The sequence below is a fragment of the Colletotrichum orchidophilum genome, assembly GCF_001831195.1.
Source record: "Colletotrichum orchidophilum strain IMI 309357 chromosome Unknown Scaffold_29.1, whole genome shotgun sequence".
Taxonomy (NCBI): domain Eukaryota; kingdom Fungi; phylum Ascomycota; class Sordariomycetes; order Glomerellales; family Glomerellaceae; genus Colletotrichum; species Colletotrichum orchidophilum.
Genome location: NW_019172985.1, coordinates 122,168 through 137,606, shown reverse-complemented (window position 1 = coordinate 137,606; position 15,439 = coordinate 122,168). Strand labels below are relative to the sequence as shown.

At 55.5% G+C, this 15,439-nt stretch overlaps 4 protein-coding genes across 4 annotated transcripts; 2 read left to right on the top strand and 2 right to left on the bottom strand.

Annotated features, from left to right (window-relative positions):
- Window positions 1–1,138: 1,138 nt before the first annotated feature.
- On the bottom strand, window positions 1,139–2,329 carry CORC01_04423 (30S ribosomal protein S7; the record flags this gene model as incomplete). The annotated part of the gene is made up of 3 exons (XM_022616070.1): window positions 1,139–1,582; window positions 1,673–2,041; window positions 2,105–2,329. The coding sequence occupies 3 exons, from the start codon at window positions 2,327–2,329 to the stop codon at window positions 1,139–1,141; spliced, it is 1,038 nt and encodes a 345-aa protein (XP_022477378.1).
- Window positions 2,330–2,832: 503 nt separating this feature from the next.
- Window positions 2,833–3,144, top strand: CORC01_04422 (uncharacterized protein; the record flags this gene model as incomplete). The annotated part of the gene is made up of 1 exon (XM_022616069.1): window positions 2,833–3,144. One exon carries the CDS (start codon window positions 2,833–2,835, stop codon window positions 3,142–3,144), a length of 312 nt encoding a protein of 103 aa, XP_022477377.1.
- A 1,785-nt stretch (window positions 3,145–4,929) lies between these two features.
- Window positions 4,930–5,388, bottom strand: CORC01_04421 (uncharacterized protein; the record flags this gene model as incomplete). Its single annotated transcript, XM_022616068.1, has 3 exons — window positions 4,930–5,105; window positions 5,175–5,234; window positions 5,298–5,388. The coding sequence occupies 3 exons, from the start codon at window positions 5,386–5,388 to the stop codon at window positions 4,930–4,932; spliced, it is 327 nt and encodes a 108-aa protein (XP_022477376.1).
- An 8,127-nt stretch (window positions 5,389–13,515) lies between these two features.
- CORC01_04420 (2-nitropropane dioxygenase) lies at window positions 13,516–14,767 on the top strand (the record flags this gene model as incomplete). Its single annotated transcript, XM_022616067.1, has 3 exons — window positions 13,516–13,558; window positions 13,710–14,521; window positions 14,630–14,767. The coding sequence occupies 3 exons, from the start codon at window positions 13,516–13,518 to the stop codon at window positions 14,765–14,767; spliced, it is 993 nt and encodes a 330-aa protein (XP_022477375.1).
- Between the last annotated feature and the right edge of the window lie 672 nt (window positions 14,768–15,439).

Genomic DNA, 15,439 nt, shown 5'->3' with positions numbered 1-15,439 from the left:
TTACGTGTATGTCGACTCAAAGATTTTACTCGCTGTACACTCGTTTGTGTAGCGGTAATGTCGAACGACGGAGGAAAATTGAGAATATGAAAGTGAATGACGCATTCTCTGCTTGTCCACACTGCATTTATTTGTTTTGGGGGTTTCGACACATACACAACCGTTCTAGCCTTCACTTTCTCTCTTCTAGGAAATCCTGTTACCAACTCTTATGACCCGCGGCCTCCGCCTTCGTCCCGTCCTGCGCCTCGTAACCCGTGTCATACCCTTAGTCTGCCGGGCGGACGCACTTACACGCTCGCCGCACAGTGACCCCGACAGTGCGATAATGACGACGCCGGCGTCTACCGCCAAGACCGGCCGTCTCTTGGCAGGCCACGACTGGTGACTTGTACACCGTGGACCGGCGCCGACTAAGAACCCTTCAGCCGTCCGGAAAGGTAGGGCTACTTCGGGTAGACTGCCACAGCCCGAGAGAGACAGACGGCAAACAGATTAGACGTCACTGCGGGCCGAGAGCGTATTGTCATGTAAACCCATTTTGAAAACTTTCCGGGCACCGGCACGACGGTTTCGTAACTTGGCCGCAAGTGTGGATTTTTGGCAAATCGAGTAAGGACGGGAATCTTTCGGCCCCGGAGAGTCGCGTGCGGTTTCTCTCATCGCCTCATCAAGACCCGCCTTTTATCCTTTGGCCAGAGATGCATTAGACTTTTGGGGGTGGTGAACTCTTTATACGTATGTTGAGGCTGTGTCGCAGACTCGCAGTGTACGCCTGCCCCTCTGCAATGCCGACGTCATTCGCCATCGTTTATCTCCCGGCAGCAATCAGGTGATCATCGTGCTTTTCCACAACGGTAGCAAGAATCCTTGAGTGCGAGTTTCAAGAATCAAGTATTCGCCTCTTGCCGTAGTGGAGGATTCTTTCAGCAGTGATGTTCTCGGAGGAGGCTAGGTCAAAAGCTAGTCAGATCGAGACATATTCATCCTTGAGATTGAAACACCCCGTTCATGATGGGAAATAGGTCGGCAGAAAGGCTCTTTTCGAGCACCAACAATGGCGGGGTGATATAGTACAATATACAGCTTTGCTACACTTTCAAACAACCTGCCCCCCTCATCTTCGTAAATCCCTTCTTCAATGCTGCTTGACGACCCTGACATTCAAGTTGGCACGCGTCGTCGTACCCAGCTTGTGCATGGCCAGTCGCTTCTCCCATACGGATGACCTGCCCTCGGCGACGGCAATGAGCTCGTCTGCCACACGGTGCGCAAACTGCGTCCGGCCGGACCCCTTGGACGACTTCTTGTTGACCACGTCCAGGATCCACTGGAACGCCGCGCGCCGCCTCTGGCGGACGGCCAGAGGGGCCGGGAGTTCCAGGGGCCTACCACCACCGGCTCCGCCCGCGATGCGGCGGATCTTGATGAGCGGCGCCACCGAGTCCACGGCCAGTGTGAGGTATAGCACGGGATTCAGAGGAAGATGCGCCGGCGGCGGGGCGCCGGGGAGGAGCGGGTATCGCGGGTTGACGATCGGGGGAGGAGAGGTTCGCAGGAAGTTGAGGACCATGGCCATATTCTAACAGGCGCGCGCGCACACGTCAGCATATTCTCTATCCCTCCACTACTTGGGATAATTCCCTATCCTCCAAGGGGTATGCAAGCTTACTCTTTGCGCCTGGGCCTTCTTGCCATCTCGCATCATCAGGTTCGTCAATTGGTCTAGCACCGGGTGGTAGCGAGACTTGAGGTGGCTGTGGGGCGGCAGAGGGAGCGTAGGAAGGGGGAACTTGTACGTCCGAGGCTGTGATGTAGCGACCTCCGCGTCCCCAACCTGTGCGATAATTCCACCGCTGGCCAGGATTTCGAGGTCGCGGAGGCCGTCGCCGTTCGACTGCGTGGGCGGGATGGCGCCCTCGGCGTACAGCGTCTGCTCCTGGGCCTCTGTCAGGCCGCCCTCGATACCGGAACCCTGCCCCTTTGCCGCCTCGGCTAGCTCACTCAGTGCTGCAGCAGCTTCGATGGCCTCGTTTGTCGGCTGCGAGTATTGTCAGCGTCTTTTCTCCTCCGCCGATATATCTCCTGCTCTATTCACCCATACCTGCTTTTGTCCCGGCGCAGAATCAGGGACCTCCTGGCCATGAGGGAAGGCCGCATTCTCGGTTGCCTTCAGCGTCGGGATCTGGCTCCGTTCCGCTTTTCGCAGCTCATCAGAGTATCCTCGTTTTGTCGCGGCCCAAACCAGTGGTTCCTGTCGGGGGGGCAGGGGTCGGGAGCGCAGCGCGAGTGCTCGACAGGCGGTTCGTAGGTTTGGCCGCAGAGACATGGCTCTGAATTTTTTTTCACGTGCCGATTTCGTATCGTACACCGCTGATTGAGGCGATTCGCGGCTTCGGGCTGTCGTGAGGTCAGAGTTGGAAAGTACGTGAAATCGACTGGCTATTCTCGACCCAGCGCAGCCAATCCGTGGTCCACGAAAATTATTGAGTCGCGCGGATGTTGCCGCTCCACTCCTGCAACGCCGACTGCTTACCTACGCCTTTGCAGGTCGACTTGGGTCCGAGCTTCAGTTCGGGTCGGGTGAATCCCTGGTCGTCATCTGGGATAAATAGTAATTCCGATTGCCGCCGGCCGTTCTTGCTTCTACAGGCCATATCCTGGCACAGAACCGGTCGGGGCCGTGCCGCCCATCGAGACGAACCTCAAATTCCTTACCTAAGGCAATCTCAACCCACCACCTCCCGCTCTGGCTCACCGAATATGCAGACCTTCTTCACCAATGCCACCACACCTTTTCGTCAGATCACCATGTGTATCCCACTCAAATCAATGGCTTCTCGTGTCAGGCCGGCGTCCGTCACGAGACTCTCCCTCGAAGCGGCTTCCAGCTCCCTCAGACCCGAATCAGAGGTCTCTATCTCGCAGCTGGTCAAACCAACAATTCTTCCCCCCTTCCCCTCCAATCCCAAGCCACCTGAAGCCGCAACAGTGTCTTGGAACGGAAGACCCCCCGTCAACCCCCATCACCCCCATCCCTTGGCCGATGCGCACGGCGTCCATGTCTTGTTGACATCCCGCACTTTCACCATGTGGGTTTGGTCTCAGAGACAAAAATCCCGCCCCCAAATTTGCCCTTCATGACAGAAAAAGAGAGAGAGAGAGCGAAGTTCCCGATGTCAAATTCGCACCATGGTGGGAGGGACCTACTCCCTATCTCAGTCGCAACCCGCCCACATGTCGAAAGCCGCAAATGCTCGACAAACCGATGAAGGACGCACACCACACACACCTGAATCCATCTTCGAGAAACCCCTCGCTGCATGTTGACCGAATAGGGAACAAATCAAAATCACCGAGGATGGGTGATCAGCTGCCTGCCCACGCTGCACAACCCACCACCCCCCTTGTGCAGATTCCTGCAGCACGGCAGTTAGCGGCTCTTTCCACTTTCTCTGCCCGCCGCGCGACTCTTCGCCTCTCTCACTACATCCCACGGATGCGCAAAACATGTTATCCCTATCTCTCCCCGCGGGTGAATTTGTCCTCCATGGGGGAAACCGAAAGAGACGGAGACAGAGAGAGAGGTCAACTTTTGTCATTCCATTGACAAGCTCTTAGCGTAGACCAGCTGATTCAGCCCCCCCACCGTTCACAAAAGCTAAGCTGGGCCCCAAGATTCCTTCCTACCTACCTTAGGGCACCACGGGTACTTGGATTTTGAGAGAGATAGAGAGCTGCGCTGGCGTGGGATCTGCTGCGGTCCCGTTGCTAGCAGACTCCCTAGCTCATCTTTGTTCAAGGGGGACGCCCACTGCCCGCCGACACCGCAACTACCTCCTGCATTGGTGATAGCAGACACTCAAAATATGTCATCGTGGGGGAGAGGAGAGAGGTGGACAGATGGAGTCTGCGCCCTGCCCGTGCCAATCGACCCCCCCTCTGCGCCCCGTCTTCCTCATACGTTTGGGAAGAGTATTCAGCTTGTCATCAGGAAGCCACTGTTGTCTTTTTCTTCCTTGGGTGAGCTACTTTGCATGTCATCGCCGCAGCTACAACGGAGAATTAATCTCGCTGCACGTGGATTGAGTGCAGGCAGAGTGGCGTGGGAAGATGCGCACACACCATCACGACGGAAAAAGGAAGTCTCGTCATGTTGGTCCTCATCTCTTTTGGAAACTTTGCGAGGAACCAGCTCCGTGCAACGTAAATCTTTTTCTACGTTAGCTATGCCACCGCAGCATCCCTTGCGCTCGTGGTTGCTTTTTCCCTTAATTAACGCCGCTCCGTAAGAAAAAATAGAAAAAAATTTAAATAAAAAAAAAACTGCAACCCAATTACCAACCAGGGCCCGGCTTCGCAACGCCGCCCAACAACAAGGAATTAGATGAAAAAAAGCCCTCAAGGCCCCGTCAACTGTTTTGCCGGTGCTGTTTCGCCAAGGTTCTGTCTCGTGCCAGAATTTCTTCTCCCAATTCCCGTCCCTGTTCCACACGTGTGAAATTGTGAGGAGTACAGAGAAAAACCGTACATGCCGTGTGTGTGTGCCCCCTCTCACCAACCCCTTGTGGATTGATGTGGTGAGAACAAGTGTTTCTTTTGCGCCATTTCTCCTCGACCAGATCAATACCATCTTTCCCTTTCGGAGCCTCCCAATTGACCCGAGCTAGAAATGTAGTCATACGCCGATGTCCCGTAGTGTCCCCTTGTGCCGTGTGGCATTTAGCCAATGTCTCCCAATCTCAACTCCAGGTGTATTCGTACAATTGAACATCCGAAACCAGGGCCCAGGGAAAAACTAGAGCAAAAAAACGCAAGTGGAAAAAAAGAGACACAAAGTGTGACGCTAGAAGATGATGCTCGAATGGATGGTTCACTGCAAGTTGCGGATATCTTCGCACGTCTGTATCGGTCTTTTGTTCTTCTTCTTCACCAGCTGCCTCTGCTGTTGGCTGGGGAGCTGGGATTCGAACCGGTAAGGTAGTTGAGAGCCATCTCGGCCGCGTCTTCTTTCGCGTTGTTGAGATTCTTGCCGTCGTACCAGAATCGTGCGGAGAGGGTACGTCCGTGGACAGTTACTCGACTGGACCAAGCGGTACGGCCGCCTAAGTGCAGAGCAAAGGATCAGTTCAGGGAGCAGATCAGGTGGGGTGATTCCGGGCTACCAAGCTTACCACGGCGGTCAGAAACGATCTGGAAGACGGGAGGCATGATGTTGGCCTCGCGGCAAGCGTCTGTGGGGCAATTGATCAGCTGCTTCGTTCGTAATGGCCGACGTCGACGTAGTAAATACTTACCCTCAAGCCGCTCTTGCCAGGTGCCTGCTTGACTGTTGTACGACGAAGCAGACATGGTGGCAGTCGACGTGTATGACTTGTTGGAGTACATGCAGTGCAATGTTATGGCCGAAGCAACAAAGAATGGATTTTCAAAGGTATACTGTTCGAGGGGGGTGTCGGATCGACAGATATATTGTGCGGTAGATAGTGGTTGTTGGAGTCGGTTTTGGATCGTCGATATTTCTCAAGATAAACGTATATGAAGTAGCGACACTCGGTGGTTCTTATACTCGGATCAGGTCGGCCGTGAAACGGATGGGGATATTCCCATTGGAGTAAAAAGATTATGATGTGGCAGGACGAGATTAGCTAGATGCTGTTTCTGGAGGCAATTAAATGTTTGCACAACAAATGTAGACAACGGGTAAGGGATCAATTGGGCTGGCACCCTACGGCATGCTGCATCTTGGGATGGGGAGAGGTGGGATGAGAGAAAAGGAAGGGAAGTTGAGAGAAAAGGGACATGATCCAAAGAAGTCACAACATCATGCTCCAACTCCGTTTGGGTTTGGTACGGGAGGACCGCGTCGGTTTCCTCTGTCGTTTCTTTTTCTCCATGCCCTGGTACTTGTCTCTGACGAACAGCAGAAGCAGCGGCGGCGGCGGCGGCGGCGAGGAAGAGGGGTGTGCCACTTGGGTGTGAGTGCTTCTGCTTCGTCTGATGCCATACCACAGACCACAGAACACAGACCAGAGACCAGACCAGGCGTGGGGAGTGTGGTACTGGCCGCAGAACGTCGTGATAAACTTGGATCCTTAGCGACATCGGATTATTATTTCCCTTGTTTTTTCTCTCTCTCTGTTCACACACTCTCTCTAGTTTTTCCTCTCTACATTTTCCCACCCTCCCACACCCCTGGACGTACACATACTAGTCGTCGAACCCCCCGCGTGGTCAACCGGTACATGGGTGCCGATAATCATGGGTGATGGACAGGCAGCTGGGAAATATGGGCTTGCGGGACTTGAGACAAGATGGCATAGCTCCATGGCTGTAGGCTGTACAATGTAGGTAAGGTGAATACAAGCTACTTCTGAAGGGAGACCGGGAAATGGCCGCAGCTTTGAGCGAACAGTTGATTGGGACGTGGCTTGCCAGGCTCCCTTACCCGGCGTCCGGCGGGGTCCAAGGCGACACAGAGCTGGCGTGGAGTGCCGACCCGTCGGGGTGGAAGAGGGAAATGATTGGGAGCTTCGAAGCCGCAGAGGCAAGGGCTTGTACAAGGCCAGCCGGGGGGAGGGTGAAGTGGGTGGACGATCGAACAGACGGATGAGTCCTCCGTACCTAGACCGACTGGAGAGCAAAGGGGTGAAAGATGGAGGTGCAAACGGTGGGAAAAGGCAGGGTAAGAGCTGACCAGGGGTAGGACTGGAATCTCAAGCCGAGAAAGGGAGAGGAGACGAAGGTTACGAACAGCGGATGCATACAGCCTGGACGTATCCACGAAAGCGAGCTGTGTGTATCCATATCCAGGCGATGCACCAAGATACGTGCCTGACGTGCTACATGGTACATTTGTAGGAGGGGGGGTTCGTGCAAATGTTTAATCCGCAGGCGGGAAAGCGAACAAGAGACCGAATGAATGAACGCTCCCAACCATATGAGAGTCTAGATACCGAGAATGGGAGTGAGAGTAGAAAGAGAAGAGTAGAAGGAGAGCAGCGAGGCTGGAGGGCCAGAGAGAGGGCTACGATGGCACCACGCCATGCAGTCAACGCTTCAGCCGACCCAAGCTAATCGCAACCAGGGCTGGGCTGGGCTGGGTTGGCTGGCACTTGTTGATCGGTACATGAACCATGAGCTAGGAGGGAAAGCGATGAGGTAAATGAGGGCAGGGGGCAAGGGTTCAACAATAATAGCATTGACATCAGCCAACAAGTCGACGATTGGGCAATCAACAAGCTAGGGCAGAAAGCAAGAGAGCGTGACAGTGCCCAGGCTAAGTAAAGTATACGTAGTAGAGTATCGCTCGCTCCGAGCACTGGGCAGGCCGCAGTGGCATCCGGGATCAGCTTTTGGCGAGAAGCGCCAGGGCCCTCTCTGGCGGCATCGACTCCGCCAGCCGGTGAGGCGAAACGAACCGGGGGTGGGAAATACCAAGTTGCCAAAGCAGCCCGGTGGTTGGGCAAGAAGAACAGACTCGCCTCCATATATTGCGATGAAAGGAAACTCGGTCAAGGCCGTTCGGGCCTCATCGAGACCATCCTCACAGTGACAGACTGACGTTGAAGCATGTCATTTATTTTTGAAAAGCAGGGGGAGAAAAAGGCCGTCGAGCCACGTCGATTTCAATGCGCGATGCGGCAGGAAAAGGGCGGGGAGAGGCGAGTGATGCATGTACTACCGTACTGATGCAGTTAGCGGAGGGGGGGGGGGGGGAGGGGGCCAGGGCGCCCCCGGCTCCCCCTCTGCTTTGGGGGGGGGGGGGGGGGGGGGGGGGGGCGGTCCCTGGGGGTGTGGGGGGGGGGGGGGGGGGCGGGGGGGGGGGAGGGGAGGGGCCAGCCCTGGTCCCTCATCGTCATTTCGGGGGTGGGTGGGGTGAGAAGAAGATCAGGGCAGGGCGAAGAAGTGCATTTCTGGCAGGGCGGGCCAGACCACCGATGATGATGACGATGACAATGATTACGATGCTGCTGCTGCTGTTATTGGTGATGCTGGTGATGCTGATGCGAACAATTATGAATTGTGAAAGACGACAGACAGATTGGGTTTGGTGAAGAGGTCCTCCAAGGCATGGCATCGGTAAGACGAACATGTGGTTGTGAGACCTTCGTGCGCCGTCCCTGCTCCCCCAACGCGCTTGTGCTGGTTGTTTGTGTACGTGTAGCGGCAGCTTTGTGCCCTCGATATCGCAAATGAACATAAAAACAAAGTCCTGGCATCTTTGCGCCAGTAGCCAACTCCCCCCGAGGCAAGGCAAGCAAGGTACGTGCCGCTGTTTGGCTGGTCTCAATGGCTTCACAGGCCTCGTCGGTTCGGGTTTAGATCAGGTCCAGGGACTTGCCGATGGCCGTGGCGGTATCTGTACTTCTTGTTCAAGTACCTACAGGCTAGCAGTGGTCAAAGACGGGCGGGATTATCCAGAGTGACAGGCGGCTGGCGGGTTTGGGCAACTGCAGCTCGAATGCAGCTAGAGCAGCACGTACAGCAGCAGCTCGTAGAGGAACGGGCACCTCGCAGCTGGAGAACATGGATGGCAAATGGGTCACCAGTCGTGGCGGTGGTTAAGGTGGTCCATGTTGGTCTGTGGAGGCATGGGCGGCGCCCTTGGTGGCATCGGGGAATGAGAAGAGCACCAGCCGAAGGGGTCCCTGGCGTCTTAGCCTGTGAGTCTAGGAACCGTCATCCTTCCCCGAAACGAAGGGAGCAAGAGGAAGGGGGAAGATGGAACCGGGAAGCCGGGGAACTGGGCTTGTTGACCTGCACACATCTGTATGTACCCAAGGTATGGTGTACGTGCATGCTGGATGTCGAAAGATAAGAACATGAGAGTGAGAGTGTGAGTGAGCGTGAGAGTGGGATTGAGAGGGCCGCATGAGAATGATGGGACGTGGAGACTGGGGGTGAGTGAGTGAGTGAGTGAGTGAGTCCGAGTCGAGCAGTGGAAAATGAAAGGCCAAAGTGGAGCAAGACATTGCAACTTGAGAATTACGAACCCTGGTCGTTTTCCGAACTTACCTTTGCCATCTTCGTCCTTAGCACAGAGTTAGTAGTTCCTTCTCAGTCAAAACCCTCTCCTAGACTCCTCCCCACCCGGGCAGCTACAGTACGTTGGAGACAATCATCACTAGGCGCAGTGTTAGTGAGAAAATCGTTTGTATGCCTTACTACGCAGCGACCCAGTTAGCTAGCAACACTAGCATCCGCACGCAACAGAGCGAGGCTTTGCCGGCGGTTTTATGGTTTCGTTTGGTTTTAGTCTACGGGAAGATGCCGGTGCCCTTCCGTGGAGTTATTCTGCCCTCACCGTCTTTCATGTCTTTAAACTTTTCTTTTCACTTCAGACGGCAGTCGAAAGGGATGCTACTCTAACGGCAGAACAGCCCAGCCTTCCCGCGAGACATTCGTCAGGGTTGTCTTGTCCAACACGGTGACGGGTGATGCGAAGCTCATGTTGTGTAATGTAGCTCAGCGTGTACTTCGTAGGTCAGGTCCTTTGACAGAATGAGGCCGTCATTACAGAAGAATGACGGAGCATCTGGTGCTCCATGTGCCCGCCAGGATACGACCGAACGACTTTGGGGAGGGGAGCGCGCGGAACAGACAGAGAAGATCTGGGCAGCCGAGAGGCGAGGTTGGCTCCGGCTTGCAGCGACTGTGCGCTGGGATTCTATCCGCAGAAACCTTCACAGCAAGGGGAGGAAGAAGGATGAAGAAGAAAAGAGTTGGGAGCGAGCAGCGAACAGCGAGCATCGTATTCATTGAATCACCAAGCCACGAACTTCAAGGTTTTCTTCCTCTCCCGGGCCTCAGGAGATAGCCCCAGGCCACCAGTGGTACCGTAGGTACCGGAAGACTTGGGTGAACATCGGGCAGGCCGCAGGAGCCATGGCAGGGTCCAGGGTTCCTTCCTCTGGCACAAGTTTCTTGCCCTGTCCCGGTCGCAACCCCCCGTCCTCGAACTCAAAATCAACAAAAAATCCTTTTCTTCACACCTCAGCTTCGTCACCGCCTTGCACTTAAATGCGACCTCACATCCACCACTGTCTGCGCAACTCTTCGGACTTTGTTCACTATGTTTCCCTCCGCATGTGTCACCGTCAACTCTTGACGAGGAAACTTCTCAGCAAACATTCGACGGCGGACGAACATTCCATCGTGCTCCAGAATGCTCCAGAATGCTCCAAACTGATAAGCAGATCGGTACCGCCCCAATGTTTGTCCGTGGATCGGCGTTCACCCTTGGCGGGACCGTGACCGGGACCAGGAATAGGACCAGGGGCTCCGGCGCTCGACAGCGTGCAGACGCGACTTGCAGGGTGTGCGGGCGAAACCAGGGTCCATCCAGTTGAATTGTTTCCTTGACCAACCCGTCGGGACCAGTTCCAACGTCCCCCGGACCTACCGCAGCCCTTTCTGCCTCCTTTTTGGCCACGCCCCTCCCTCTTCCTCTCCCTCTGTCTCTGCGTCTGCCTCTCCCTCTCTCTTTCTCTCCAATGAACGCTCTGATGTGAACCTATCGAGCCCGTCTGAGACCGAACGTCGCTTCAGTATCGGCGCATGGACGCTGTGCGGGAGGGAGGGGAGCCTCATCCGTGTAAGTCCATTGGAGATTGGAGACTAGCCATCTGACGACGATAACACCTACTGATCTCTGCTCCAGCTCTGGTACATCATCCCTTGCCGAAGCTATGGCAAGTCTCCGGGTGCGTCTTGACCGGTACTAGCGCCATAGCTCCCGTCCTTCCCCATGGTTAGAAATCAATGATGAGCGGTCAGCAAGAATCCGTCAGCCCCAATCGAGCCCTCGTTCTTGACTCCATTTGGTCCCGCCAACCTGGGTGTTTGTCGCAGCCCGCAAGAGAGGTGCGTCAAGCCAGTTTGCTCGCCGCGTCTGACATAATCTGTGGTGCAGTTCAAACACCACCGCTTCGTAGGAATTATAGGAAGCTTCTTCTACCACCAACCAGGGTTACTGCGATATTTCTTTTTTCTAACGGCTCTTCCCATCCGCCTCCCGCACCTGCTCACCACCTACGTGCAGCATTGCGACCCAAGGGGACTTGTCCTCGCATGGCAAGGGGCCAGCCTTTCCAATGACACCAAGAAATGAACGGCTCTGCGAGTCTCGGTGGAGTCCGCATACCCGAGCCTTCCCGACTTGTTTGCCAACTCCATCTCCAGTCAAATACCGATTACCAACCGATGGTCGAGGCTGGTAGCATGTTGCTGCCAAACGAAATCCTCACAGATGGTGCAACTCGGTCGACGGCCCAAACTGGCTGCATCAGTCAATCTATCGGGAGCATTCGGTTGCGTCCCAATCCTTCGCTGCCCTGCGAGGCGCAGCCAACGCAGCACCGGCAGCTAAACCGTTTTGGATGCAGGGGGGCGGCGTCAAATGTACGTCTCCCGCCCATGTATCATCAAAGTTCGAAAAAGGCATACGGAAGGAGGATGTCACATTGTTTCGCAGCAAAATTGCTGCGCGAAGCGCAGACTTCCTCGTAGTAGACCTACGTGTCAATCCCTGGAGAACATATTCCTTGGCCGTGTTTGCCACATCATCTATTTGGCGGCGGATGGTCGTCTCCATCGGCCCTCATTTGAGTCCACGTGGATCGTCTCCTTGCTCTTACACACATGTCATCGCCCGCTAGGATGGCCGCATGAAAGCAAGGCCTCGTCAGTGATCGCCCTCGCATGGCTAGGGAGCACAAGAGCAAGAATAGGGTCTGCCCTTGAGTCTCGAATCGTTCAAGGTAGTTCAGGCCGATATCTGCACGTCAAAAGTTTGAATACGACGTGGTCATCCAGCGCAATAAGCCTGGCGGCTCGGATGAGCAACCTCTTTCAGGGGAAAGATTAAGTTTGGGCCAATGGTAGATGGGACTGGCCAGAGCCATCTTGAACTGTTGGTCATCCAAGTTCAAGCAGAAAGCGTCGGGAAGTCGTGTCATGAAGAAACTCCATGTTTCCGATCTAGGGATGCCTCATCGAGGCCTCTGGTCACATAATTCGGCACTAAGCGAGCGGACGACGACGAGCGTTGACAATGATTCGTCGGCAAGACGATACCTGAGCCCTGAGAATAAGAAGGACGGCATGCAGCGGGAAAGGTAATGAGAAGTCCCGACAGCGCAGCATCAGACAGGAACAGTCTTTCCCTGCCGAGCAAGACCCGCAGCATGGCTCATTCCTAGCTGTGCAGTGGAAACGAAACGAAACGACCCTATCTAGGAACGATTTGAGCTAATGAGATTGTGTGTTTTTAAGCTCGATAGTCCTTGGCATTGTTTGCCAGCCGGGAAAGGTTGATGTGTGGCTGGTCGTTCCGTCGACAAACGGATGGCAACCCGAGGCTATCCTGTTAAATAATCTCCGCTTCCGCTGTGGCAGGCCTTCCGTGTACGACGGACATGTCGGACCGCATACAGCTGCATCGAGGGTTGCACTTGGGCTTGCTACTCAGGGCAAGCAGTTGTCCAACCCGCCATCGGCCATGGGCTTCTTGTCCTGCATCATGTACTCCACGTCGGACAACGTTCCTGTGATTAAAACGTGTTGTGGAAGGCCATTATCGAATGCCTGATGACGTTCCTCTAGGTCGGATCCACATCACGTAGCCTACCTAGGCGTCGTGGCACCGAAGCCTCAAAGAGCCGCCAGATGGGAGAGAGATGGGGCGTTATCGACATCGGCCACAGACATCCAATTGACTGTAGGTGGTGTCTGCGTGCTGGCCAAAGGGCAGTAAGGGATCGAGGAACTCGGGGTTGGGTATGCGAGCCCTCGGAAGCCTTGAAACCGACCGATGAGATCCAATTTGAATGGGAGCACAACGTCAGAAATGACACGCCAGGGGGCGCCGTGGAGGGCTGAAGCCTGAAGCCTGAAGCCAGAGAGACCGAGATGGTGTCTGCGCTATGCCTGTACGTCTATCTGGCCAGGTGGCTGCGAAGAGTTGCTGTGCGACCCTCCCGGATGACTGAATAAGTCGAGGATGGGGAAGTTATGTGCTGCGTTCTCTGTCAGAATGCGAAGAAAGCCAGACTGGCCGGCGCCTGGGATGAAGCCTTCTGGATACGGAAATAGCCCCGTGGACGGAAAGGTGACGGCGGCTGGCCATGTGAGAGGACAGGAAGTGCCGCAGCGGTCTTCCCCATGTTCGCTTTAGTCGAAAAATGGCCTGGAAACGCGGGGGAGAAGTTTGGTGGAGGCCGAGTTACCTCGGTACGTCTCCACTGTCTCGAGGTACCGATCGGGGGCTGAGCAGTGTCGTCCTTTCACCGGCCGGACCGAGTCAGCTAGACTGCCGTCAGAATCACTGCTCTGTCCCTTTTTATTGTGTAAAGCCTGCATTCTACACCATCTAGACCTCCCAGCACTTTTCGATCACTGTTGTCTCTTTTCCCTGCCGCCTCGCCGTCGTCTCTGAACCTGTTCTTTGCGTGACACAACAGTTCAGTCTGAAATCGAATCGAATAGAGAGAGAACGCGTTCCGGTTGCCCAACATGCCCTTCGATACTGAGCTGACCCGGCGGTTGGGTATCAAAGGTACGTAAGAGAACAGGGCTGCGAAGAGATGCACGACACATCATATCCGCAGGCGTGACTATGCCGCGCATCACACACACCCCTTTTCCCGGGTAAAACACCCAGTCGCAGAGGACAGCTCACCGCTGACACGCTCTCGTCCGCCTCACAGTGCCCATTGTCCAGGGCGGCATGCAGCACGTTGGCACAGCCGACCTCGCTTCGGCCGTCTCCAACGCCGGCGCGCTGGGCATCATCACCGCCCTCATCTTCCCTACCCCAGAAGAGCTGCGCAAGGAGATCCAGCGCTGCAAGACGCTCACGACCCGCCCCTTTGCCGTCAACATCACCCTCCTCCCGGCTCTCGTCCCGCCAGATTACGCCGCCTATGCTCAGGTCGTCATTGACGAGAAAGTCAAGATCGTCGAGACGGCGGGAAACTCGCCGGGCCCCGTCATCAAGCAGCTCAAGGCCGCGGGCGTCACTATCTTACACAAGTGCACCACGATCCGCCACGCGCAGAGCGCCGTCAAGCTCGGCGTCGACTTCCTCAGCATTGACGGCTTTGAATGCGCCGGTCACGTTGGCGAGTCGGACATCACAAACTTCATCCTCCTCTCGCGGGCGCGGCAATCGCTCAAGGTGCCCTTCATCGCGAGTGGCGGGTTCGCAGACGGGGAGGGCCTCGCAGCGGCGCTGTGCTTGGGCGCGTGCGGCGTTAACATGGGCACGCGGTTCATGTGCACGCTGGAGGCGCCGATCCACCACAAGATCAAGGAGGAGATTGTCAAGGCGCAGGAGACGGACACGGCGCTGTTGCTGAGGCGGTGGAGGAACACGACGCGGCTGTACAAGAACAAGGTCACCGAGGAGGCGATCAAGATTGAGGAGCAGAGCACGTCTGGGCAGTTTTCCGAGATTGCGCCGCTCGTAAGCGGAAAGAGGGGCAAGGAGGTTTTTGTCACGGGCGATCCGGACTATGGCGTGAGTATTTCCTATTTCCTCTCCCGGCTCCAAGGGTGTTTCCAAGGGTGTTCCTCGGTGTTGCGATTTTCAACTGGATAGAGAACCCATGCTGACGTTATGCAATAGGTTTGGACGGCCGGACAGGTCATTGGTTTGATTCACGACATCCCGTCGGTCAAGGATTTGGTTCCAAGAATAGAGAAGGAGGCCGAGGCAGCGCTGAAGGAGAGGCTGGCATTGATTAAGCCGGCGGCCAAGTTGTAGAGAGCAGGCATACATAGAGACAGGCAGAGACGGATTTGTAGAAGGATGACCTTGTATTATGATGAATCTATAAAGTCACGATATACTTCGAGTCATTTGGAGTTCGTCGACGGAGCACGGCTAAATCAAGGTCGGGGTTTGCATGTGGTCGAATCCGTAAATGCGTGCCATCCCATTGGTTTGCGCCGTAGATGGTTGGATTGACTCGCGGTGCATCTTCACATGGGAAAGGGCTGACGTTCAAGCCGAGCCAAGTCAGCACATGTTCCACCTAATGGACAAAGCACAAGGACCATCAAGCTCACCAGCCTCGTAGGTAAGCCGCCAGAGGCAAAGCAGGTCCCGTGACGCTTCAGGTAGAGAATGGGAGGGAAAACATGGACGACAGTGATCACCTGGACGCCGCAGAGTGCTTGTGACACAAACCACCTACTGAGAGAGGGGGCCACGGCGGGACTGCCAACCTAATGGCTGGCGGCTGTCCAGTTCCCCCGCAAAGTCGGTCCTAGAGCAGCAGCTGCTAAGGTACTCCGTACTGCACCAGAAGAAGAAGAAAAGTACGGGGGAGGCGGGAACGTGGGGACCAAGGTTGTATCGCAGCGCACCAACAGCCAGAAACAGCACCTGCTACCGCTCCCAGCGGGGGAAGCGAGCATGTGAAAATCGCTGCTA